The sequence below is a fragment of the Aspergillus luchuensis genome, chromosome 4 (assembly GCF_016861625.1).
Source record: "Aspergillus luchuensis IFO 4308 DNA, chromosome 4, nearly complete sequence".
Classification (NCBI taxonomy): domain Eukaryota; kingdom Fungi; phylum Ascomycota; class Eurotiomycetes; order Eurotiales; family Aspergillaceae; genus Aspergillus; species Aspergillus luchuensis.
In genome coordinates, this window is record NC_054852.1 from 1,526,591 (window position 1) to 1,549,606 (window position 23,016).

General features: G+C 50.5%; 8 protein-coding genes across 8 annotated transcripts; 4 read left to right on the forward strand and 4 right to left on the reverse strand.

Annotated features, from left to right (window-relative positions):
• Positions 1-224: 224 nt before the first annotated feature.
• On the reverse strand, positions 225-1,835 carry AKAW2_40552A (uncharacterized protein; the record flags this gene model as incomplete). Its single annotated transcript, XM_041688893.1, has 1 exon — positions 225-1,835. One exon carries the CDS (start codon positions 1,833-1,835, stop codon positions 225-227), a length of 1,611 nt encoding a protein of 536 aa, XP_041542632.1.
• An 868-nt stretch (positions 1,836-2,703) lies between these two features.
• Positions 2,704-3,018, reverse strand: AKAW2_40553A (uncharacterized protein; the record flags this gene model as incomplete). Its single annotated transcript, XM_041688894.1, has 1 exon — positions 2,704-3,018. One exon carries the CDS (start codon positions 3,016-3,018, stop codon positions 2,704-2,706), a length of 315 nt encoding a protein of 104 aa, XP_041542633.1.
• A 967-nt stretch (positions 3,019-3,985) lies between these two features.
• On the reverse strand, positions 3,986-4,543 carry AKAW2_40554A (putative dUTPase; the record flags this gene model as incomplete). Its single annotated transcript, XM_041688895.1, has 1 exon — positions 3,986-4,543. The coding sequence occupies one exon, from the start codon at positions 4,541-4,543 to the stop codon at positions 3,986-3,988; it is 558 nt and encodes a 185-aa protein (XP_041542634.1).
• Positions 4,544-7,835: 3,292 nt separating this feature from the next.
• Positions 7,836-11,187, forward strand: CTK1 (putative protein kinase; the record flags this gene model as incomplete). Its single annotated transcript, XM_041688896.1, has 3 exons — positions 7,836-8,989; positions 9,053-10,927; positions 10,980-11,187. The coding sequence occupies 3 exons, from the start codon at positions 7,836-7,838 to the stop codon at positions 11,185-11,187; spliced, it is 3,237 nt and encodes a 1,078-aa protein (XP_041542635.1).
• A 1,707-nt stretch (positions 11,188-12,894) lies between these two features.
• Positions 12,895-14,099, forward strand: AKAW2_40556S (eukaryotic translation initiation factor 4E; the record flags this gene model as incomplete). Its single annotated transcript, XM_041688897.1, has 3 exons — positions 12,895-12,929; positions 13,024-13,776; positions 13,841-14,099. The coding sequence occupies 3 exons, from the start codon at positions 12,895-12,897 to the stop codon at positions 14,097-14,099; spliced, it is 1,047 nt and encodes a 348-aa protein (XP_041542636.1).
• Positions 14,100-16,003: 1,904 nt separating this feature from the next.
• Positions 16,004-20,263, forward strand: AKAW2_40557S (SUMO protease ULP2; the record flags this gene model as incomplete). Its single annotated transcript, XM_041688898.1, has 9 exons — positions 16,004-16,216; positions 16,333-16,439; positions 16,499-16,579; positions 16,647-16,704; positions 16,762-17,011; positions 17,081-17,945; positions 18,050-18,448; positions 18,503-18,568; positions 18,619-20,263. The coding sequence occupies 9 exons, from the start codon at positions 16,004-16,006 to the stop codon at positions 20,261-20,263; spliced, it is 3,684 nt and encodes a 1,227-aa protein (XP_041542637.1).
• A 308-nt stretch (positions 20,264-20,571) lies between these two features.
• Positions 20,572-21,216, reverse strand: AKAW2_40558A (gamma-glutamylcyclotransferase family protein; the record flags this gene model as incomplete). Its single annotated transcript, XM_041688899.1, has 2 exons — positions 20,572-21,128; positions 21,189-21,216. 2 exons carry the CDS (start codon positions 21,214-21,216, stop codon positions 20,572-20,574), a joined length of 585 nt encoding a protein of 194 aa, XP_041542638.1.
• A 551-nt stretch (positions 21,217-21,767) lies between these two features.
• On the forward strand, positions 21,768-22,731 carry AKAW2_40559S (signal peptidase complex subunit SPC3; the record flags this gene model as incomplete). Its single annotated transcript, XM_041688900.1, has 3 exons — positions 21,768-21,913; positions 22,048-22,121; positions 22,184-22,731. The coding sequence occupies 3 exons, from the start codon at positions 21,768-21,770 to the stop codon at positions 22,729-22,731; spliced, it is 768 nt and encodes a 255-aa protein (XP_041542639.1).
• Between the last annotated feature and the right edge of the window lie 285 nt (positions 22,732-23,016).

Genomic DNA, 23,016 nt, shown 5'->3' on the forward strand with positions numbered 1-23,016 from the left:
GTTTTAGACACTACGAGTGTGAGACACGTAATACCAGAAGTACAGATAGCATTTTTGGACATTTTATAGTACAAAAGTGTATCAAGCATCTACTACACTATTATGATACAGAACCCAAGGTCCCAGTCGGTACTATATACATACGAACAGGTACCAAAGCAGCACCAACCACAACAAATCAAACATCCATCCATATACACCTATGAAGAAGCAAGACATGCTCCCTAGTAAAGAGTACCGCAGTACCAGTTCTCAGCCTTATCCACATCACCAGAGCCCTTGTATCTAGCCAGCTGGGGATAAGGGCAAATCGGTCTCTGCTTGTCGACGCCATCAGCAACATCATCGTTCTTGAACTTAGTCGGGATGAGATAGTCAGGGGCAGTGCCATTCTCGACCCAGTTCATAATAGCCAGGACGAGATCGTGCTTGGGGTCATTGAATCCGGGCACTCCGAACACGGTTCCGGAGAGAGAAGCGGCCTGGCTGTCTCCGTTCATGTAGTACGGGGCGTCCTGGTCGGAGGGCGTGCCGGTGCAGTGCTCCATCCCGGGGATCAGGAAGAAGCGGTAGAAGTCGTCGATGGGGATGTCCTGGGGACGGAGGGCTTCTTGGATGTGGTTGTACAGATAGACGGAGGAGCCGGTGGCGATGGACGGGTCGGAGTAGCCGTGGTAGTGGAGGAGCTTGCCTCCCTTCTTGTAGAACGGGGAGATGTCGAAGTCGTCGGCTGTGGCGTTTCCGGGGTTGATCTTGTCGGAGAGGGCCACGAGGTCCGGGTTCCAGTCCTTCCAGGTCCAGTCGCCGCCGATCTGGAGCATATATTGGATGTAGGTGACGAAGTCGTCGTCCAGGCTGGGAGCGCCGACTTCGGTGCCCAGGGTGTAGCCGGGGAAGATCAGGGTGTCGTTGGCTTCGTACCAGGGGTTGAAGAGCTTGTTGACGGTCTTGAGTTGGGCAGGGGTCACGCAGGTGTTGTTGGAGGAGGTGGCGTTGCACATCACGGGGACGGGGTCAAAGACACAGCCGAAGGGGTTCTGCAGGATGTTGTCTTTCAGGCCGTCTTGGGGATCGCACTGCTTCAGGATCTCGTCCTGGACGGCGGTCATTTGGGCGTCGCTGACGTGGTAGTCGGCGGTTTCCGGGAGGTTCCAGATGGCAGTGAGGACGTTCCAGAGCTGCTGGTGAGAAGTCCACCAGGCTGGTGCGCCGGCAACTACGCCGTCGAAGTCGTCGGGGAACATCTCGACTTCTTTGAAGCCCTGCTTGCCACCGGCGGAGCAACCCCGGTAGTAGCTGTAGGAGATGTCCTTTCCGTAGTAGCCCTCGGTGACCTTCTTGCCGTTGACTACGGCGTCGTGCAGGGCGCGGTAGCCCCAGTTGGTGAGGGCAGCTTCGTTGTGGTAGCCGAAGCTTCCGTTGTTGCCCTCGTGGCCGGTATCGGTTGATACACTGGCGAAGCCGTACCACATGGTGTTGATGATGGAAGACCAGCCGACAGATCCGGCGAATTCGCCGTTGCCGACGGCCATGAATCTACCGTTCCATTCGTCGGGGAGGACTAGACCGACGCTGTGCTGGGTATTGTTGGGCAGGGAGATGTTGGCCTGGGCAACACAGCCGGCAAGAGGAAGTTCATAGGCGCTGATGCCCATGGGGTCGGAGGTCAGGCCATAGTTGTATTCAATGGGAGGGGTGAAGTTATATCCCTTTTCATAATAATTGGCGTAAAAGACGGTTGCATTCTTGGGAAGGAATCGAGCAATGTTGTCGACACTGCAGTTCTTGGCTGCAGCCACGCCGGCCGCGGCGAGGAAGGGTGTAGCGGACTTCATGGGGTTGATATGTCAAGCAGGAAAAGAATGGCTGTACTGATAAAAGAGTGACGGTTAGAAGTCTGATGGGTTGAATCTCAAACAAGCAGAGTGAGAGAACTGCTTATATATCTACAGAAGGAGATCGTGAGACGTCGGCGGCATCAAATCAAGCTCAGCTACTATTCCCAGGAACGGTTACTCCAACCGAGAAAGGAGGGGAAAGCCTAGCCCGGTACCTGCATTTTCCGAGCCATATAGATTGATCGTTGGAGACAAAAGCGGATATCATGCTCTTCACAGTAAAGCAGCATTCCAGTTAGAGGGTGTTGCCATCCTGTTCAATAGGTTAGATAGAGATCCCCCACTCGCTCTGTTGTTGATAAACGGGAGATGTGCCGATTGTTGCCTAACGAGGGCTAGTCTCCGCCGGTAGAACATAGTGGATGCATGGAAAGAAACAAGGGAAGTGTGGACTAAAGTAGATGGTGGAATCTGTAGCTCGTCAAATGACAAAACCGGAGGTTGGAGGTCACGAATGAGTGGACCTCCAACGACCTTATGATCTTATCACTGGTAAGCTTAAAGTGTGCTTCTTTCAGACCCACGTCCAAATTTCTGCATGGCACTGACGGCACCGTTGATGACGACGAATATCCACAATGGGTTCAGTACTCTAACTTATTCCAAACGTATACTAGGAGCGATGATAGATCTCAGACCTATCACCATTCAGCAACGCGATTTAGCTATCACAATCGTCAAACACTGTGGGGCATCGCCTGCTCATTAAAGAAAATGCTTGGTTCGGGAACCACGTAATGCACCCCATCACCATGCAGGAACCATTGATTGTAGGCTTTATGACGCTGATTAAAGGATATGGCGGTCAAAGTAGTTGTTCATCTCCAAGGTATCGGACGAACACTTGCGAGTGCTGGTTTGTGGATGGGGAGAACCACAAGAACGGTGTATTGTTGGCAGGCAGTTCGCAGACCTGTTTCAAATGAAGAAAAGAGGAGGGGGAGTAAAAGGCTTGTCTGATCCACATTGACGTGCCGAAAAAGCGACAGAAATTGCTGTTACATGAAAAGGCCATATCTAGGATATTTATTGTTGAGTTCTGGAGATCATAAAGGGGCGATGCCAGGCCATTGATATTTGACAAGCTGCAAATCCCGTGAAAGAAGAGTATATGTTTCATCAGTGTCCAGACTTGCTGTGTATTTCGCCAGTAAGTCTGTTAGCAGTGGGTCAGAGAGCATTTGTCACGAATACTTACATGAGGATGAATACTCATTGAGAGATTCACAGTATCGAATACGGCGTTGATTAGTTCTCTTCAAGATTGAGTGCTATCGGCACCTTAGTTATAGAGTCCGAGTGCTAAGAAAGAGAAAAGGTTGATAATAAGCCGTTAGTATTGCCATTATGCCTCAATAGGTAGGTCAGGAAATAAGTCATTGTATATGTCTATGGTCAAAATTCCAATACGGTGTGATGGTGGTAGTGAGCAGGGACCACATGGGTAAAGGTGGCGATGGATCAGGTGATGCCAGGCTCCAGTGGAGGCCAACAACATCGTATCATTCTAACTAGCTGTTTTCCTGTTTGTATACCCTACAAACCTACATCAAGTACAGTACTTCGGCTACTATCTCTACTATTTCTCTTTTTAGCTAGTATTGCAATATATCTAACATAGTGCCATATCATATCTGCTCTAGCTACTCTGTGGGTTCAGCATACTCTTGCAGTTACACCCCCTATTAGTTAAACATCATCTAGTTCAATTATATGCTGAACCTTCACCATGTTCAAATCTACCGTAATGAAGAAAGAATCCTTTCTTTATACTGAAACAAGAATATCTTTCCCTCCATATTCATTCTTGGAGTCATTTGAGCTAATATTCTTTTTCGTGTCCTCTCTAGATATGCCTAGTTCAAATACATTATGATCTCCTCCAAAAGGAACCTATTAATGTCAGTGGCACACCAAGCTGGAGAATGGCAATGGGGCCAAACATGCCAGTGGCGACGCATTGTATAGGTAACCCATTTGGTAATCGCTGGTCAAGTTCAAAATTGATGGTACGGGGCAAGAAAACTCCATGCCAAACCTGAGTGGCCGGTCTAGCTACGATGTCGTCGAGTGTCCCAATGCCTGCCTCATCTTTTAAGTATAGTATCCCCTGCTTGAGTGCTTGAAGTCTGACCCGTTCCATCACGCCCAACACTGCTCGTGGAAGCCTGGTAGATACCACTATATCCTTCCACCTCTTCACTCAACTCCTCAAAGACAATCTGGGCGAGCTTGGCGTCTCGGTACAGAACGACGCCGTGGGGATTCTTGACCTCCATCAGGGCACCGAGAGCACCTTCATACCCGGCGTCGACAACACCCGCCGTGATCCCCACCCCAGAGCGCCAGAGGGATGACCGCGCGAAAATACTGCCCATGCAGTCCCGTGGAACGTGGACAGTTTCGTTGAAGTCGACCAAATAAGCGCCTGGTGGCAGTGTAACGGCGTGACTTGTGTTCTCAAACGGCAAGATAGAGGTTCTGGCTGCCTGGCGCTTCGTATTATCGAAGTCAATAGTCGCTGCGGAGGTCCATTTGGAGATCTGACGAAGGGTGAGATCAATGCCGCAGGGTTGTTGTTGGGTGGCACCGCGGAGATTCTGCACCAGTTGGCGGGTGACGACTTCAAGTCCGCTGAGTATCATGATGCGGTTTCAGTGGTAAGGTGGTGGTGGTAATCATATGGAGAATTGTCTGTGCAAGACAAGGGGGTGCTCGTGAGGAGTATGAGGGAATACGGGCTATTGATAACACAAGAAAAGAGGGAATCGGATCGATCGACCAGATGATTGATGATAGGTCTGAACTGAAGATCTGCTAAAATGGCGTGCACACTCAAATGGGATTAGCACCGTATAGGACTTCTCATCTGCAAATCCTCCCGAGCAGCTGTTGAATAGCATACTCGGTAAGCGGGTTGGAGGGGAGCATTGGCAGTAGAGCTCGAAATTTCTTTGCATCGGCATATATTACTGGATGTTCTGTAAGTAAAATTGGGAAGGATTGGGCAACACCAGATTGTTGGCGTTTTTCATTATGAACTTATAATTGCACAATACTAGTAGGGGTTGGGGACTAGTCTAGAAGTCAGTAAGGAAATGAGAATAGCAAAAAGAAGCAAATATATATTATACTCCTTGCTAGATAATAATATGTATAACAAAGAGAAGGTGCAAAAACTACCAGAACATGAGATTAGAGTGTTGATGTCTGCTAGCAGTCTTTCCAGTCTCTCCCTCTACATTGTATACTAAGGCTTTTTAGAACTTAGTACTGGCAAGACAGGTTACATGCTATCAAAGTACTAGTAAACGAGCAGAATATTTCTCGCTTAGCAGAGTAATCAAACCAGAAAATAGTAGCCCAGCCAATGGTAATGAAAATACAATATTTGAAATAGCCTCTAGGCAGGATTTAGAGCAGGATTTATTGCAGTGCAATAGGTAAGATTTAGTTCAACTTCCATTCAGCAAAGCTCTTTACTAGTATACAATAAACAATCATACTGCAAATTATATTAGCTATATCCCCGCTAGCCAACTGTGAAGAGTAGTAAGTCATAAGCTCTAAGCATTGTTTGTAAAGCAAGTCAACAACAAAGTTGAATAGTCCATAATCTTGGTGGCTATCCAGCCCCGGAGACCAGGCTAATCCGGCGCCGAACCACGTGACCGCGGGCGGCATTCCCTCCGTTGCTTCAAGCTTACGGCCACCCTTGACCTGTCACCAAAGTCAACAATAGTCCATGTACCGACCTGCCCCTGTCCTCTGATATTTCGTTGCGGATAAGCTCTGGTTGGAGGTCCCTGGAGCAATAAAGATGACTTTGGGGCCTCTTTGCACGTTAATCAGCCCGCTAGGGTTGGTCCTAGCCACGTACGTTTACGATGTGTTCGGTTGAGTTGGACTGGGAGTGCCTCACCTAAAGCCCGCATCTCCACCGCCTACATACACGTCATGAACAGCCACGTCTCGATCCTCTACGGTACCCTTGATAAACATCGCTTTCGCAAGTGGCTTTTGATGGCCGATTTACCTCAGGATGGTTGGGAAATAACCTCTTTCTGCTCTCACAACCAGTATGGTTGGCAGGCCATGTGTTTGCTGGGTAGGCTTAGATGCCGGATTTCCCCGGAGTTCCTCGAGGCTCAATGACTTCACCCCAAACATCAACGGCAGGTACGTACATGGCAAACATTAACCGTATGCTCTCCAGAAATTGGATGAGTGTGAGTACAACTACCTGTATCTGTGGCGTGGCTTGTGATATAGCTAGAGCCTACCTTCGGTTCTTACCCAGGATTCAAATATGGTTTCGACGTGGTGTGCCAAAGTCAGGTCGCCGACCGTCGAACACTTGAGTAATTAGACGGATGACATTGTCCTCTATGATACCTGATATCTTCCCCATTCACAAGGCTCGACTACCCTATGTCTTCGGTATCTCGAAGACTTACACCGCTGTCTTTCAACATCGACCCCTTCTGCTTCTTGTTTCTTGATCATTGTCAGGAAGCATGCGGGCCTTGAATACGTTAAGCAGTGAACGGCGCTTGGGCATTTTTGGGCGCCTACGATAGCTCAACTTATTACACCACACCCACTGATGGCAAGAAACTAATCTGGTGAGCCGCAACTGAACACTGCGGAATCATCCATCTGCGTCGGTGCTGCTACTACAACTCGCCTGAGCAAGGTGTTTGCTCTGATCATTTTTGTCAATGTTTGTCAATTTGCGGTTTATTTGCTCTCCGTAGATAGGTGTGTTCTGTTGTGGGAAGGATATGCTTCCTCTTCCAGCCAGCGACCGAAAGCGCTATATGCAGGTGATGAGCCTGTAAAAGGTGGGGAAGACATGGTGATGTTCTACGCGACAAAAATTGGAGGGAAGACGAAATACCCGAACATGAACCCAAGACAGATTATCATTGGCAGAAGTGCAAGAAGGGGTAGGAGAAAAGGCAGAGTTTGGTGCAGCTGGACCATGATGGAAGAGAAGACTTGAAGCCCTCCCGTGGCCTGGACATGGAAACAATGGCCATGATCGAGGCAGGGGCATGGAGTGAATACTACTGGGCTGAGGATGTGCTATTCAGCGACGCTCATATTTGACTGGGGGATCTCGACAACTGAATGCCTCCATGTCTCTCCATCCCCCAGGCCAAAGCGTCCTAAGGGGTCATACCGGACAGCAATACCGGCCGTCACCTGGTTTTGCCGTCTCTGCACCGCGGCCTTGCGCCAGCATCCGTAGTAAGAGCCAAACTACTGGCAACCCCGGAAGTGAAAGAGGAAGAAGGGATCGGACAAGGAGGAACACTGGATCAGCGGCTCGTCGGTGTTGGGCCGCCCCAGAGTCACCTGCTGGACTGACTCTCTTCACTAAAAATCTCCCGCCATCAAAGTAGACTCCCGTTCCATCACCACCTTGCAACTCATGGTGGTTCTTCGTATTATCTAGTGCTCCAAGGCCAACGAAAGCGGCCACAGGAAGCAAATTAATTCCCCCTCGGGACCAACCAAAAAGCAAGACTGCGAGGTGCGTCTGTTCCCCCCCTTCTCCCTTCTAGAATACCCATTTTCCCCTGCACTTTACATTCTGCAGCCGGTTCGAAAGGTGTTCCCGGACATTGACGATCTGCTTCTGCCCAGAACTGCCGGCCTTTGCGACGCCTTTTTCCCATCCTCCCTCCGTCAACTCAAAACCCCCCGGAAAAACCGGTCTTCCGCACCACCCAATCCCCCGACAGAAAGAGAACTGTGAACGCGGCCGACACACGCCCCGACCAGCCTAGACGAGAGGATAGGCTCCACCGGATTATCCTAACGCTGACATCTACATGCGAACCTCCTCATCCGTCAGTGGGCCGGTCATTCTGATCCCTGCTGCTTTTCCTTCCTTTTCTGTTGGAATCCGATGCAGCTGAAGGAGAATACATGGCTGGGTCCCGCAGGAGTCCGGTGTTGAGAGACCAGTGGAGAGCCACCAGCGACACTAGAGACCCCAGAGACCGGGAGAAGCACCGGCCTCGAGGCTCGTACCGCGATAGGGGAAGGGACAAATTTCGCGACCGTGAGCGTCGTCGCCGACCCAAAGAGGGCAGACCCGACGACGAGCTTCCTCTACGGTCGCCGCCACCGCGTCCCTTTCCTCCTCCACCTCACCACGAACCTCGCCAACACCGTGATTTGTCCCCTAGCACCGTCTCCGCCCGTGGCTCCCCTGGTCTTCCACATTCGGAATTTCACCCTGGTCGGAAACTAGGCCGTGATCGCTCACCCTTACCCGCTGATTATCCTGGCTTGGAATCGCGTCGTTCTCTCGAAGCTGAAAACACCAACGATAGAGGCCACCATCGGCGCGACCACTCACCATCCGCTCCGCCTCCCTTCAAGCGTAAGAGGACGCGCAGTCCTTCTCCCAGTGGCTTCGATCAGCCTCCCACCCGGCCAAGTCATCGCTATCCTCCTTCCAACCACAGTGACGACCTGGATCGAGGTCTGCCATCCAACAGGCGAGGACGATTCGCAACTCGGGGTCGGTCTGGTCGGAGACCATCCCCCCGACGAGGGAGAGATAGACGCCCACCCGGGGGTAGACGTCCAATATCCCCACGACCTAGGCGCTCTAGGTCTCCCGTACGTGGTGGGAAATCTTACGCATACCCTCGGCGTCGCTTTCATAGCCCTTTGCCGGAAGACGAACTCGAGAACGAGCCCCGCTATCGATCACCTTCGCGTCACTCTGTGCAGTCCGGTGATTCGAGATTATCTATAGCTTCTCGCCGCAATTCTCTGGGTGATCCAACGATGAACTCCGCCAGACCCGCCCGCTCAGCAGCGGGCGACTCGTTCGGGTCTCTGTCTCCGTCTCGGGAAGCTCCGGGGCATGATGCAGATAATGTTAGTGTTTCGGCCAACGGGGAGACATCACGCGATGCATTCCAGCGCCCGCGAACATCTCGACCGTATGCCGATGCCTCCCAATACTCCTCGACGATGCAGAACGCTACTCCGACGAATTCTTACCACGGATCGCCACAGCCTGGTTCTCCGTACTCGGGCGGACGCGGGGGACGGGGTCAGCATGTGTAAGTCGAGTCATCTCAGGACATTTCTCCGCAGCATCAGACTAACATCGGACAATTCTATAGCCCTACCTCTCCGTACCGGCAGAACAACTACACTACGAGTGGTCCACATGGTCACAGTTCGTCATATTCAGGGCCATCTTACCGTGGTGGACATTCAGGGTACCGTGGCGGCTATCAAGGACATGGCAGCGACCGTCGCTTTATGAACTCGGGGCCTCAGGGCCATAATAATGGACCACCACATGGCCGAAGCAATTTTAACAAAGCACATTGGAGGGGTGATTCCCGAGGTCGAGGCCCTTCCAGCCCTCACGAGCCCTATAGGCAACCATCAGCCAGCCCACCACCGCCCCCGGCCAACGAAGAAAGGTCCCATGTTGACGATAATGGTGACCGGTTTGCACCATCAAGGAAAGAAACCCACACAGAAGATGACGGTTCGAAGGCTACTGCGGGAGGTGATGCTCAAGGCAACCCACCTCCAACTAATGCTACGCAACAATCTAATTCATCTGCTACCCCCAACAAAGGGGGCAAAATCAGTTTCGCTTTCAAGGCAAAGACTACCCCGGCTCCAGCTCCCAAGCCGGTTCCCGACTTGGCCCAAAGAATGCTGGCACGAGAGCCACCGCCGCGCGCTGCTGAGCCACCTCCCCGCAATAGGTTATCGAGTGGCCCGCCGCCACCGAAGTTTAAGCCTGACACACGTTATGACCGTCGTGATCGTGACAGAGATAGGGACCGCGACCGTGATCGGCCGCGCGACAGGGACCGAGATCGAGGGAGGATGGACCGCAGAGAATTCCGGGAACCCCGCAGCTTTCGTGAAGCTCGAGACCCACGCGATATGAGAAGAGACGACCGACGATTCGAACATCGCAATGAAAGGAGGAGAGGTGATCGAAGACAAGACTTCCGTCCCGAGCGCCGTCGCGAGCGTTCTCCTGAACCAAAAAAGCAGCCAAAGATCATGACCCGTCCCAAGCCACGTCCCACCCTATCCGAAGAGTTTGCCCAGTCGGACTCGGTCTATTATCGAAAGCCTGGCAATGAGTCTGTCATTGGTGCCGGTACATATGGAAAGGTTTTCAAGGCAATTCATGTCTACACACAGAAAAAGGTTGCTTTGAAAAAGATCCGAATGGAAGGCGAGAAGGACGGCTTTCCCGTCACAGCTGTGCGGGAGATCAAACTACTTCAACATCTTCGCAACAACAACGTTGTCAGCCTGTTGGAAGTAATGGTTGAGAGAAACGAGTGTTTCATGGTCTTTGAATATCTCTCGCACGATCTGACTGGCTTGATCAATCATCCAACCTTCACGCTGACGGCAGCTCACAAGAAAGACTTGGCTAAACAGATGTTTGAGGGTTTGAACTACCTGCACCACCGAGGAGTCATGCATCGTGACATCAAGGCCGCCAACATCCTCATCAGCAACAGAGGACAACTGAAATTTGCGGACTTTGGATTGGCCCGTTTCTTTTCTAAGAGTCGCCAACTAGATTACACCAATCGTGTCATCACCATATGGTATCGACCACCCGAACTTTTGTTGGGTGAAACCAGGTATGGACCAGCGGTCGATGTCTGGAGTGCGGCGTGCGTATACGTGGAGATGTTTACGAAGAAGGCTGTCTTTCCTGGCGAGGGCGGAGAGATCAGTCAATTGGAGAAGCTTTACAATTCCCTTGGTACGCCGACTCGGCAAGAGTGGCCAGACATTGTCGAGATGCCCTGGTTCGAGCTGATGCGGCCGACTGAGCGACGCAAGAGAATATTCGAAGAGGTCTACCGGGAAGTTCTATCACCCGCTGCTCTGGATTTGGTTTCGCAAATATTCCGCTACGATCCTACAAAACGGCCAAGTACCGAGGAGATTCTGTCACACCCATACTTTGTTTCAGAGGAACCAAGTGCTCAACAAGCCGTCGAGTAAGTTTAAATGCTTAATAACCCATGTTTGACTGTCGCTAATGCATCTCAGATTGGAGAATATTGAAGGTGACTGGCATGAATTTGAGTCTAAGGCTCTCCGTCGCGAGAGGGACAAAGAACGTCGTGCTGAGTATCAGCGGGATAAGGAGAAGCGCAAGGGGGCACCATCTGCACCTCCGAGCGAGAGAGATCCTAAGCGTGTCAAGCAAGACGGGTCTGAAAGCGGACCACCTTCTGCGCCACACCCGGGTCAGTGAAGCCTGGATGTAACATCCGTGCAGCCCTCCCCAGCATGCCGACTATACGAACTTTCGAACCCCAGCGCAATGAAATAGGGGTTTTCGGAAAGCATGTGCGCCATCCCAAGCGTGCGTTGACGAAGCTGTGCATCTTACGGAAGTCTCGCAAATTATAACATCACCGGGGCTAGCTCCTATGACAGAACTCCTTCCGTAAGCCTTTCTTCCCCCTCACCTACCCCTACCACTATCATCTATTATGCGGAACTATGACCGACGGGCGACATGCACGCTGCCTCATTTTCCTCGGAGATTTGACTTCCGAGCATCCTACATTTATGGTCCAGCATTTTTGACGGTTGAGGCCTTTCCATCCTGGGCACACTTGATCTGTGTATAGATTCTATTGATACGACAATACAATGCCATTATCTCTTTCCATGTTATTCTTGTGTACAGGGGCAGTTGTTGCAGAAGATCATCCGATCTGTGCTGTCGTTCAAAAGCGAATCACCAAAATAGCGTTGAGTGTGAGTGTAGCAGTAGGGAACTCGTACTGAGGACAATTGCTAGTCTACCATGGGGCAATCTACTACAAACAGCCACGTCAGCAACTGATGAGGCAGAGCAGTAATACGCAAAACGATGAGCAAATCGCGGCAATCAGACATGCCTGTGGACCTCACACTCGACCAGCAAATGCCTACACCACCGTAGTAGTAGTGTGGAAGCGGTTGAGCACCTCGGATTACCAGAGTATGTGAATGAAAGCTTCATCATGCATCGTAGGGGACCGGGAAGCGGCCGTCGGCGGCTGTTCATTTGAACAGACTGCCAGACAGGACAAGGAGAGGAAGAACGCACCGGCAACAGTCGAATTACTACAGATGCGCCGGACTAAAGATTCCACAGCTGCTACGATTCAATTTTCAGGGAGCCAATGCCAAAAACATAATATTGGCAAAGGCATGTCCCGTCATACAGGTCATCACCGCATCATGGAGCCCGGAAGAGCCCTCGTGATGATGGTTTTAGAAGCGGGTATTTAAAAATATTCTCGACACACTCATCGGAATCGCCAGTGCAGTTGAAAATTCGACAGAATCAAAAGTGTGCAGCCAGCGATGATTTGAGTTGGTGGTCTTGGGTTTAAAGAAGAAAAAGAAGAAGAGGAAGAGATGCGAAAAATTTCAGCGGTTAATAAAGGGCGCCGCAAGGAAAAACGACGGAGCGGGCGGGCAGGCGGGGCGGGATGGTGATTGGCTGGCGGGCAGCTGGAAGTGCTCGACTTTCCCAAGTTCTTTCTTCACTTCCAGAAACCGCAATTCCGCATTTCTTCTTCCCTTCCCTTTCCCACTTCACATCTACCAAAGTATCTACTGCTTCTTCCCCCCCTCGACCTTTTCAGAACTTCCTTCGCCACGTTCACGATCACGATCACGATTCCTCCTCACCAACACTCGTCACTATCTATCCCTCGTCTCGCCTCGACTACCGTCCTGACTGCTCCGCTCGCCGCGTCCCTTCTTGTACCCTCAATTTAATCCTATCTAGTAATTTTCAGACTTGGGTCCTGTGTCACTCGATCTCCCTTTATTGCTCGATATCTTCGTCCACCACCTCGAATCTCTTTCTCCTCCTCACCTTCGCAAAACAACCCGACCGCCGGATCCTGTGTCCCCGGCTGATGATCGCTCGCTTTCTGGGCCGTCACTAGCTATCTCCATGGATAACGCAAACCTCTGGACTCGCCGATCCAAGTACGTCCCACTTCCGCACGATGACTTTGCCCGCATACTTGCGTGGCCGATGCGACCCCAACTAACCTTCTTAATCTTTTGTTCCTGTCTACAGCACCTCCAAGTTGTCTCTGTCTATGACGGGGACGGACGGCGCTCGAGTTGAACTTCCCCGCGCCACCAAGCGTTTCGGCCCCGACAGCTCCCACGGCGGCCGGTCCAACCCTTTCAACGCTCTCTCCCCCCTCTCCGGCGGCGTGTCCTCGCCGTCTACAAACGCCTCCTCTGCATTCGGCCTGGGCTCCGGTGCCTTTGCGTCGTTTGGAACCCCCAAAACTCCCGGTGCACCTTCCGACCTGAAAACCCCCGGCGAGAAGCGCGAAAACCCTGTCGACCAGGCTTCCGCCGCCGAGGCTGGCAAAACCAAGGGTGTTGCCTTGACGCTCAAGGAGCACCCGCTCAAGTCCACTTGGATTATCTGGTACCGGCCTCCCACACCTAAATACTCCGATTACGAGAAATCCACCGCCCCGCTTGCATCCATATCATCAGTAGAGAGTTTCTGGTCGATCTACTCGCACCTAAAGAGGCCTTCTCTGCTCCCCACCGTCTCCGACTACCATATCTTCAAGAAAGGCATTCGTCCGGTATGGGAGGACGAAGCCAATAAGCGAGGTGGAAAATGGGTGGTGAGGCTGAAGAAGGGGGTTGCGGATCGCTACTGGGAGGATCTCCTCCTGGCTATGATCGGTGACCAATTTGCAGAGGCTAGCGATGAGGTTTGTGGTGCGGTTCTCAGTGTGCGGAGCGGGGAGGATGTACTGAATGTGTGGACCCGCATCGATGGCGGGCGGAACATCAAGATCAGGTATGTCATACGTGGACACATTGCCTTGGAAGCGACATCACCGGTACACTAACATTTTCTGCAGGGAGACAATCAAACGTCTACTTAACTTCCCCGCCGACACCAACATTGTCTGGAAGAGTCACGATGACAGTATCGCCCAACGTTCGGCCATCGACCAGGCTCGCCAGGAGAAGGCCGCCGGAAACGCCGGCCATCACCACCATCACCATCACCATCACCACCATAACAACCACAACCACAACCAGCAACACCAGCTGGGCGATCGACGAAGAGTTACGGCGAATGACGAGGGAGATAAAGGAAAAGGCACGACATCTTGACATGCTTTACGTGGGTTATGATCCTGTATAGTAAAGGCCACACAAAAATCTCATTGGGATGATTTGGGATCGGGGCATTTAGGGCGAAATACTGAGTGATCTCGATTTGGGTTTTTATTTTCTGACCATTTTATTTCAATTCATGGGCGCTGCTACTGCACGTGGATATGCAAGTTTGGGGTGCTCGGATGGGATGAAGCGTAACTACTTTTATTATTGCTATACTTAGTATCTTCTTCTTCTATCTACTTCCTCACCTGCATGAATTGTGATCGGAACAACTGGTTATTGATCTGCTAGTGGACTTTTATTTATGACCAGACTAGGCGATAGTGCATGTAACTACTACAATTTTATTCCCCGCATGCTTTTGATTTTTCATTAAATTCAATAATCTCGGGTCTTTTAGAGAACCCACGTGGAATTGGGTCGATTTTGTCCTACTGTCTACACCTATTTTCTTCCCTCATACGGAACGCACTGAAACTAAACCCGACAACTTCTTAAAACACCGCGATGAAGTTATTCCTTAACCCACACCGACATCTTTTCCCGGTAGCATTCTCATTGCTACCAATCCAGTCCTTCACTCACATCTTTGCTTTTTCAACTTAATATTCATTTTTTCTTCTTCTCATTATTTCCCCTATCTCTTCATATCTTACAAGCCGCGGGTACTATCTCCTCCAATTCTACCTACATCTCATGGGACCTAGATCTGAATAGTCTGGAGAGAAATTTCTAAAGTGGAGCCACGGCCAATATAAACCGGCCATATAACATCCTGCAGGCTGGTCTGCTATATTTTACGGCAGGGATATGATCTATCATATCCAATGACGGTAGGAGGGCATTACTACTGTAGAAAGTTGAACCTGCATTGCGGAGCAACTGTGTGTGGGTTGCGTTAAGGTACTGTGGTGCATTAGTTACTTGGTCGTGGTAGGTGTATAGCTTGGAGCTGAAGTATGTACTTAGTTACTGTGTCATGAAGGGAGGTGGATGCTTAGCTGGGGTGATGATGTATTGAGATCCTGTTTAGTACCTGCTTGTAATTCTTGCAGTCCTTGAGTGCTGTTTGTGGTTGGATAGGAGCATCTCAAGTACTAATAAGTAGTAGTATTTGAGGGCTTTCTATCCACTTCTAATAATGACACCACTACAGGTATAGATTTAAAATCAAGTGTTATTGTATGGAGATTGACTATTACACTGATATTCACAGATCGCTCATGACTTGATATTATGGGCTAGGCTTCTTGTAATACATTATTCATTTGTCTTTCTACCAGATTGCTTTCTGGTAGTTTTACACCATTCCACAATTTTCGAGTGTTTTAGTCGGTCTAATCATGATAGATAGGATTAGGAGCATAGTACTACTATGAATATTAAGTAATAATTACTTCGGTATGCGCAGGTACAATCATGGTGATTGTATTAATATGTTATCAAGTAGTAAACGGGATATATATATCCGCAGACTGTGTTAATGCCCTCATCCACTACTAAGAGTGGTAACAGACATCATTACATCATAAACATGAAAGTGTGTCAACTCCAGATGCTGCCTCAGTGCTGAAGGAAGTATTACTACTTTACATCTTGCAAATTGATACTTATTTGGCATCCCGAATGGTGATTACAGAGCCATACTGTAGACTATCTAGTATCCACAGCAAATGCACGAGACACCACTAGTGCGGGCACTAGTGACCGGACTAAGAACTAGTCAGCAGATTTGTAGGGCTCCGCACGTCGGTGGGCAGAATCCTCCCACCGCCTTTTCTGGCCCATCCATGATGCATTTCTCTCTATCGCCATGCCCATTCCTGCTCGGTATTCGCCGAATATGAGAACCCTCTTGGCCTGTCTGGTCATGCAATGACCTCGCTCGTGACTACATGCCACTCTTCAAACAACTCTCAGACTTCCTCTCCGGCCGCTCCTCCAGTCGACCCCCCTCCTCCCCGCAAACCTCCCCCGATCCTGCGCCCCCATCAGATGCGACCTCCGACCACATACAGCGGACTGAGACGTCCGGCGCATGGAATTCCGGTTCGCCTATAGATTACGGATCTCTTCATACATCTCTTGAAAGTCTTGATCCGGTCACCGTAAGTATCCGTACTTCGCCCAGCGCTTTCCAGATTACCATGCGATCATTCTTTCGCAACTCATGTCTCGGCCTTTAATTTTACATTTTCCGCTCTGCTAACACCGGCCGTGATAGACTGCTTTCAGCAATGCCGAAGGACTTCGACATCCTTACGAACACCGACCTGTACGTCCACAATATCGCCAGACCGTTCCTCGATCAGATTCAGGAATGCGTCGCCTGTAAATATGGCCTCGCAATGCGGAAGCAGACCGAGTGATACTGACTCGATTAATATTAGGTCTGGCGACACAACACATGCCAAGTCGCGCCAGCGTTCCGAAGCATACGATGAACTTAGGTTGTTTCCTCCCAATAAGTGGTGCGTTCAGTTTTGCGCAGCGGCCATATATGAATATATGCTGATCAGCGAGATTCACTTTTTCTAGGAATGACCCCGGTGGAATCCCTATAGTGCCAGGACAAACAAAGAGCAATAAGCCCAAGGTATGATATGATCGGAACTGAAAATGCTTCTGTGCTCGTGCTGACAGCAGGAACAAGTCACCTTTCAGACCTGTGGATACGATATCGAAAGGCCGAGACAGTGGACCGGTTCGTGCACAAGGAAAACCGAATCGCCTACGGAACAGCCAGCCAGGAAATGTCACAGGATACGCAGGCTCTGAAAGACCCAACAAACGGCGCCGCCAGGATACCCTCGATTCCAGCCGTGGAAATTTCACAAAACCGTCTGACAACGATGTTGAGCACCCCGCTCAGGAGGCGCCCCGCATCGCCGGTCACCCACCACGTATGTCTCCTACTTTGAGCCAGAGTTCAGGGAAGCAAAAGAAACAGCGGAATAACAGACGCTCAAAAGTGGACGAGTACCGAAGCACTGAAAATATCGTGAGACCTTCCCGGATACAACCAAGCCCAAAGCGTGGTCCCTTACCCAACTTCGGAGCACCGTCCGATGATGACCGCGACGAACGTTTCACGAAAAATGCAACCAAAGAAAGACGGAGAAACAATTCTTTCATCGCCGACGTAGACTCCGGCGCCGAGCAGGAACGACCTGACAAACATGAGATCCTACAAAGCGTCGAAATCATAAATGCGAAATCACAGGACCCTGCAAATAAGACAAAGATGGGTCTGCGTCATGAGCCGGAAATCGCGGCAAAACCCAGAAGACGGGTGTCTGAATCGCGGGAGAGTCCCGATGAGCTTCAAGGGGCGGTAACGGTGCGGCCACCGCCCGCTCAAATTGGAGACAAGAGAGCTGAGCTTGGAAGTCAACGCACGACAGGCCGTGAGCACCAGTCTCAAGACATCAAACCAACTCTTTTCGAAGCCTCCGGGCCAAGCAAGAAAGGGAAACGGAAGAACAAGAAGACCAAAGCTTCCGAAATGTCGAACCAGCGATCCTTCAAAGCGAAGCTCGTCCGAACTGGTCCTATCGAACAGCAGGCATCGGACGGCAAGTCCGTTGAGGTTCACGTTGACATGACAAAACGCACAATCGCACTGTGTCAAGAGACAGATTTGGAGAACGTTTTTGAAGCGCCTCTTTCTAGAGTACGACAGATCCTGAAAGCAGAATCACCAAACAATAAGGTTAGATTAGTGCTATCGAAGACGTCGGAACTCGATAACCGGATCGATATCGAGTTCATGTCTTTCACTGTGAAGGAGGAATTCTGCTGTTTATTGGGTGAGGTCGACGTTCGTGACAAGTCAAGGTATGTCTGTTCTCTGTTCTCCATTCGTGCCGCTTTCCTTTGGCTCTCGTTGCTGTTCCTGAATACTACCTTTTGCTATTGAACTGAGGCTGATATGAGAGTAGCGAATGGATGGACAAAGCGTTCAACAAGGCCCAAAGAGAAACTAATCAATCTACAAATGGAATGAAACGGCCATCATCGGAAAGCGGCCTTGAGCAAGTCCCGGACAAGCAGCGTGACACCACGAAACGGGTGAAGCTTACGGACAATCTGCGAGATGAAAACGGGGTTGCCGCTGGGAGACAGCCGTCGCCGCCGGACGCCGCCTCTCGGGAACGTGCAAACCCCTCCCTTACTGCACCCAAGCCCAACAAGTCGAACCCATCGCAGCCTGAATCAAGCCCAAGCCGTGTGTCGAAGAGCGCCACGGACCCCGGTGTGGAAATTCCCGTGAAGAAGTCTGCGTCCAGCATCACCACAAGAGCCATGTCGCGTCTTCCTTCCGCGACTACTGTAGTGTGGTATGTATTGGCTGGTCAATATTCTGTGGTAGAAACGACTGACAAACATGACAGTGACGATAGCGATGATGAAAATACGCAGCCACCTTTGCCAGCTGTAAACACTGAAAAGTGGCACAAGTATGCAACTCTGCAAACCATGGTACTCATTGATGCTGACTGTGTAGTAGACCCCTTGTTTATCCGCTAGTTGGGAAAAAGAAGGCCGAGGTGGATGTTTACGACCTTGACCGACTGCGCGAGAACGAGTTCTTGAACGACAACCTTATCGGGTTCTACATTCGATTCCTGCAAGATCATCTGGAGCGCACCAATAGTGACGCGGCGAAGAGAGTCTATTTCTTCAACTCTTTCTTTCACGATACACTTATGAATGTCCCTCGAGGAAAGCGGGGCATAAATTATGACGGCGTGCAGAAGTGGACGAGGACCGTCGACATATTTAGTCATGATTATGTCGTGGTTCCAATCAATGAAAGTGCGCACTGGTATGTTGCTATAATTTGCAACTTACCAAGCCTGCAGGGGATTGTCCAGGAAGGGCTGGATCCAAATGAACCAACACCAGGCGAAAAAGAGCCTTCGGGGCCACCAGACAGTCAGGTTCAGGAGATCTCTGAAACGCCAGAGCCGGAAGTAGCCACCGATAAGGACAAGGAAGAAAAACACGCTAACGGCTCAGGCCCTACGAGAGCGGAGTTAGCTAGGCGATCCCTAGAAACGATGAGGATAGCTGATGGGGCTGGAAAAGACCAGCCTGCAGAGAGTCCTGCTGCAGACCAAGAGTGGCCTGAACTCGAAGCTAGCCCAGAAAGGCCTTCCAAAACTCTTTCCAGTCTCACAGAGAACGCGACGACGCCCGAGAAGCTTGATACGAAGGAAGCTGCTCAACTGCCCGAACCATCAGCTAAGCCTCGCAAACAAAAGGCAAAGCGAGCGGGCCCTAGATACGACGTCTGCCAGCCGATCATTATTACTTTTGACTCGCTGAATGTGCCCCGTTCGCCAACAATAAGCTCCCTTCGTGAATATTTATACGAAGAAGCCAAATCCAAGAAGGGCGTCGAAATCGACAAAGGCCTGATCAAGGGTATGAGGGCCCGGGATATTCCCCTGCAGCCCAACTATTCCGACTGCGGTCTGTATCTTCTGGCGTACCTGGAGAAATTCGTCCAAGATCCGGATGTGTTTGTCAGGAAGCTTCTTCAGAAGGAGATGGATTCGAAAGACGACTGGCCTCCGCTGAAGTCCGGTCTCCTCCGACGGCGACTCCGCAAATTCCTTGACATGCTTTATGACGAGCAGGAGCAGCTCAAACGCCATGAGATCAGTGACAAAGACACTATGGTGAATAAGAAGCCAGTCTGTTACCTACTCGGTAGTCCCGTGCTGGAGGGTGCGGAGAGCGAAAGCAAACGTTCACCCCGGAAAAAAGAGTCGTCGAATGGCTCGGAGGGCCTTGCTCAGGCTGTGAATTCTGAACGACAGTCGCAAGCCGAAGCGGGAACTAGCGCGGGCCAGGACAAACCTAAGGAGATCCAAAGATCACCGGTAGTGGACACCAAAGAGTCACGGCACCCCGAAGCATCTCCCGAGAAAGATGTTGTCCTAGTCCCAGACAGTCAGCCGGAGGCAGCGCCACCTAAGACCAAATCCAAACCATCAAAGCCACGACGACAGAGTCCGGAGTCGGAGACACAGCCGCGCACCGTTGTCCACAACAACGAAGAAGATGCTCCGGAGGGCCATAGTCCTGACGACGGTGTGAGAGTTGTGGCAGTCGAGACCCAAGTACGAGGGACACCCACGAGGTAGTCAGCCATGCACATAGTAGTAACAAAAAGCACTATCTCTAATACCTATCTTATGCACCAATTGCTTTGTCCTTTTTTTTTTTTCCCGTGCCATCCGCACGCAGGCGTTTTCGGAACACTAGGGAGGGGAGGGTTGAGTTGACAGTTGCATTAGATACCAAAGCATTTGCATACGAGTGATTCTGTGGAATTCAAGACGAGGGGTGACATGTATTGTATATATCGATATGTGATAGAATCGGATGATCTGATCTGATCTGATCTGATCCAACCCAGCTGAAAATTATTCTTTCTATGTCTACTACCTACCTACCAATCCCTCTCATCCGCCTGCACCCACCACGCCATCTTATCCCTCTTGAACGCCTCAAAATCCCACTCCGCGTTCTCTAACCGCTCCTTTCCAGCAGTCCACACATACGTAACGGCCTCTACTTCCTCCCCTTCCTTGGTCTCACCGCTGCCCTCTGTCTCCGCTGCTGCACCTAACACCGCTTGTATCTCCCCGGTACCATCCTCACCCTCACCCTGCTGCTGATGATTTAGAACCCTCACCCTAACCGCCCTCTTCTCATACTCACTCCCCTCGAACCGATCCAATCGATACACGTCCCCGTCTGTTAATCCCCACACTACTGTGCCTAGCACAGATGCCTCACCAGCAGCAGTATCATCACCATCATCTGCACCAGACGAAGATGAAGGTGTGGTAGGTATAATACCCGGATAATCCGCATACCGGACGCGATGACGTCGATAGCCATGCAGTATTGCCGGTTTGATTGTCAGGAGAGCCTTTTGCCATGGTTCTGGAGTGGAGTGGCCGTGGATTACGCGGTGGAGGATGGGAGGGGCCATTAGGGTTCCTTTTTGAAGGAGATCTTAGTAGTGGTAGGGTGGTGGATAAACTAGGGAGGGGTGGGTACCGTAGAAGAAGAGGACGTGGTCGCCCATTTTATTTGCCTTTTATCTTGTAGTAATGTATATATGTATGGTCTAATTGTGGTGTGGAAATTGAAAGAGGGGAGGGAGTATGCGGGGTTAATTGGTTGGTGTTGTTGAGGAAGTGGTGTGGTAAGTGTAAGTAGGTAAATAAATTGAGAGGATATTGTAGTGATAATCAAGCATAATATATATATATATATATATATATATATATATAATGAGAGTATATGCGACTGTTCTATAATGACCTTGCGCGCAGCAATTCAATCCAACGAGTGAAATGAAGTTGTAGCAAAGTGCGACAGACAGTAATCGGAGATACAACGATAAGTGATTGCTTATCGATAAGCCAGCCATTCAGCTCAACCAATCCCGAAAAAGGCCCATGTGGCTTCAAGCTCCGCCCATCTTTGTTTCTCTTGATTCCCTTTCCAAATTACAAGCCCGCATCCTCGCGACATCGCAACTTCACAGGGAGTTATTCTCCCTATCTTCCTTTTCATACTCTCCCCCACCCTCTTCTATCCCGAGATCATCCTACATATATAACACAGGGGAGAATGCACTCAACCCTCAACCGCGCCCAAGGCGTCTTCGGCTTCTTCACGACCGTCGCTCTCTTCGTCGCCGGTCTCGCTGCTCTCAGCGTATTTCTCTATCCTACTGACGATGTGACGTCTAGTGTGAAGTTGCGCGATGTGAAAGTGTACGTTTTCCCATCCATCTTATTTACACCCTCTTTCCAATCCAATCAATTCCCCCGATACCTATACACCACCCCCATAACATCCACATCTACACCACACAATATAGCTAATCCAACCCAACTCAAACCAACAGAACAAAAGGTCGTCCCCACTATTACAGCACACGAAAGGAAGAATACGCCGCCATGAAATTCGATCTGGACGCTGGTACATACATCCCCCCAATGCCCATCTCCCTTTCCCCTACATAACTGACAACCATACAAAAGACCTAACCCCCCTCTTCAACTGGAACACCAAACAACTCTTCGTCTACGTCTACGCGACCTACCCCTCCGACCCCTCCAACCCAACCACCTCCGCACCCTCCCACTCCGTCATCTGGGACACCATCATCCCGGCCCCGGAATCGCCGTACTCGTTTAATGCCCTGCGCGAGAGATTCTTTCCTTCTGCATCATCGTCTGCGAGCAAGAAGCGCAGTACGAAGAAGACTTCATCTTCATCTTCCAGTAAGACTGCCAGTAAGAAGGCGTCTGAGCCTGGGAAACTGAGACTCCGCGATCAACGGGCAAAGTACTCCATCGGAGATGTTTCGGGGAAGATGGCTGAACGGGAGAATGTGACGCTTTCTGTCGGGTGGAATGTGCAGCCGTGGGTGGGGGCGCTGTGGTGGGCTCCGCACACGGGGGGTGCGATGAGGACGAAGGGGGATGTGGGCACGAGTAGGGCTTTTGGGTTGCCGGCGTTGAAGGGGAGGAATGTTGGGACTGGGACTGGGACTGCGTCTGCTGGTAATGCTGCGGGGGCAGTGTAGGTGGGGGAGTATAGTGAGTGATTGTTGGGTTTGTTTATGTAGGAGAGATGGTATAATTGCATTCATTGGGTCTGTTCTTGTTTATTTTGGGTGTTTTTTCTTTATTTATTTATGGAGGCATGGGCTGGGTTTAGGTTTGAGGTTGAGCATGTCATCTACGTACTTGCATTGTAGAAATGAAAGAACCTCAACTCCAGTTAATGATGCTATCGACTTTGGTCGTTCATTTTAGGGTCTCGTAACATAGTAATACCCGGAACAATTGAATGTAAAGGGAAAAGAAAC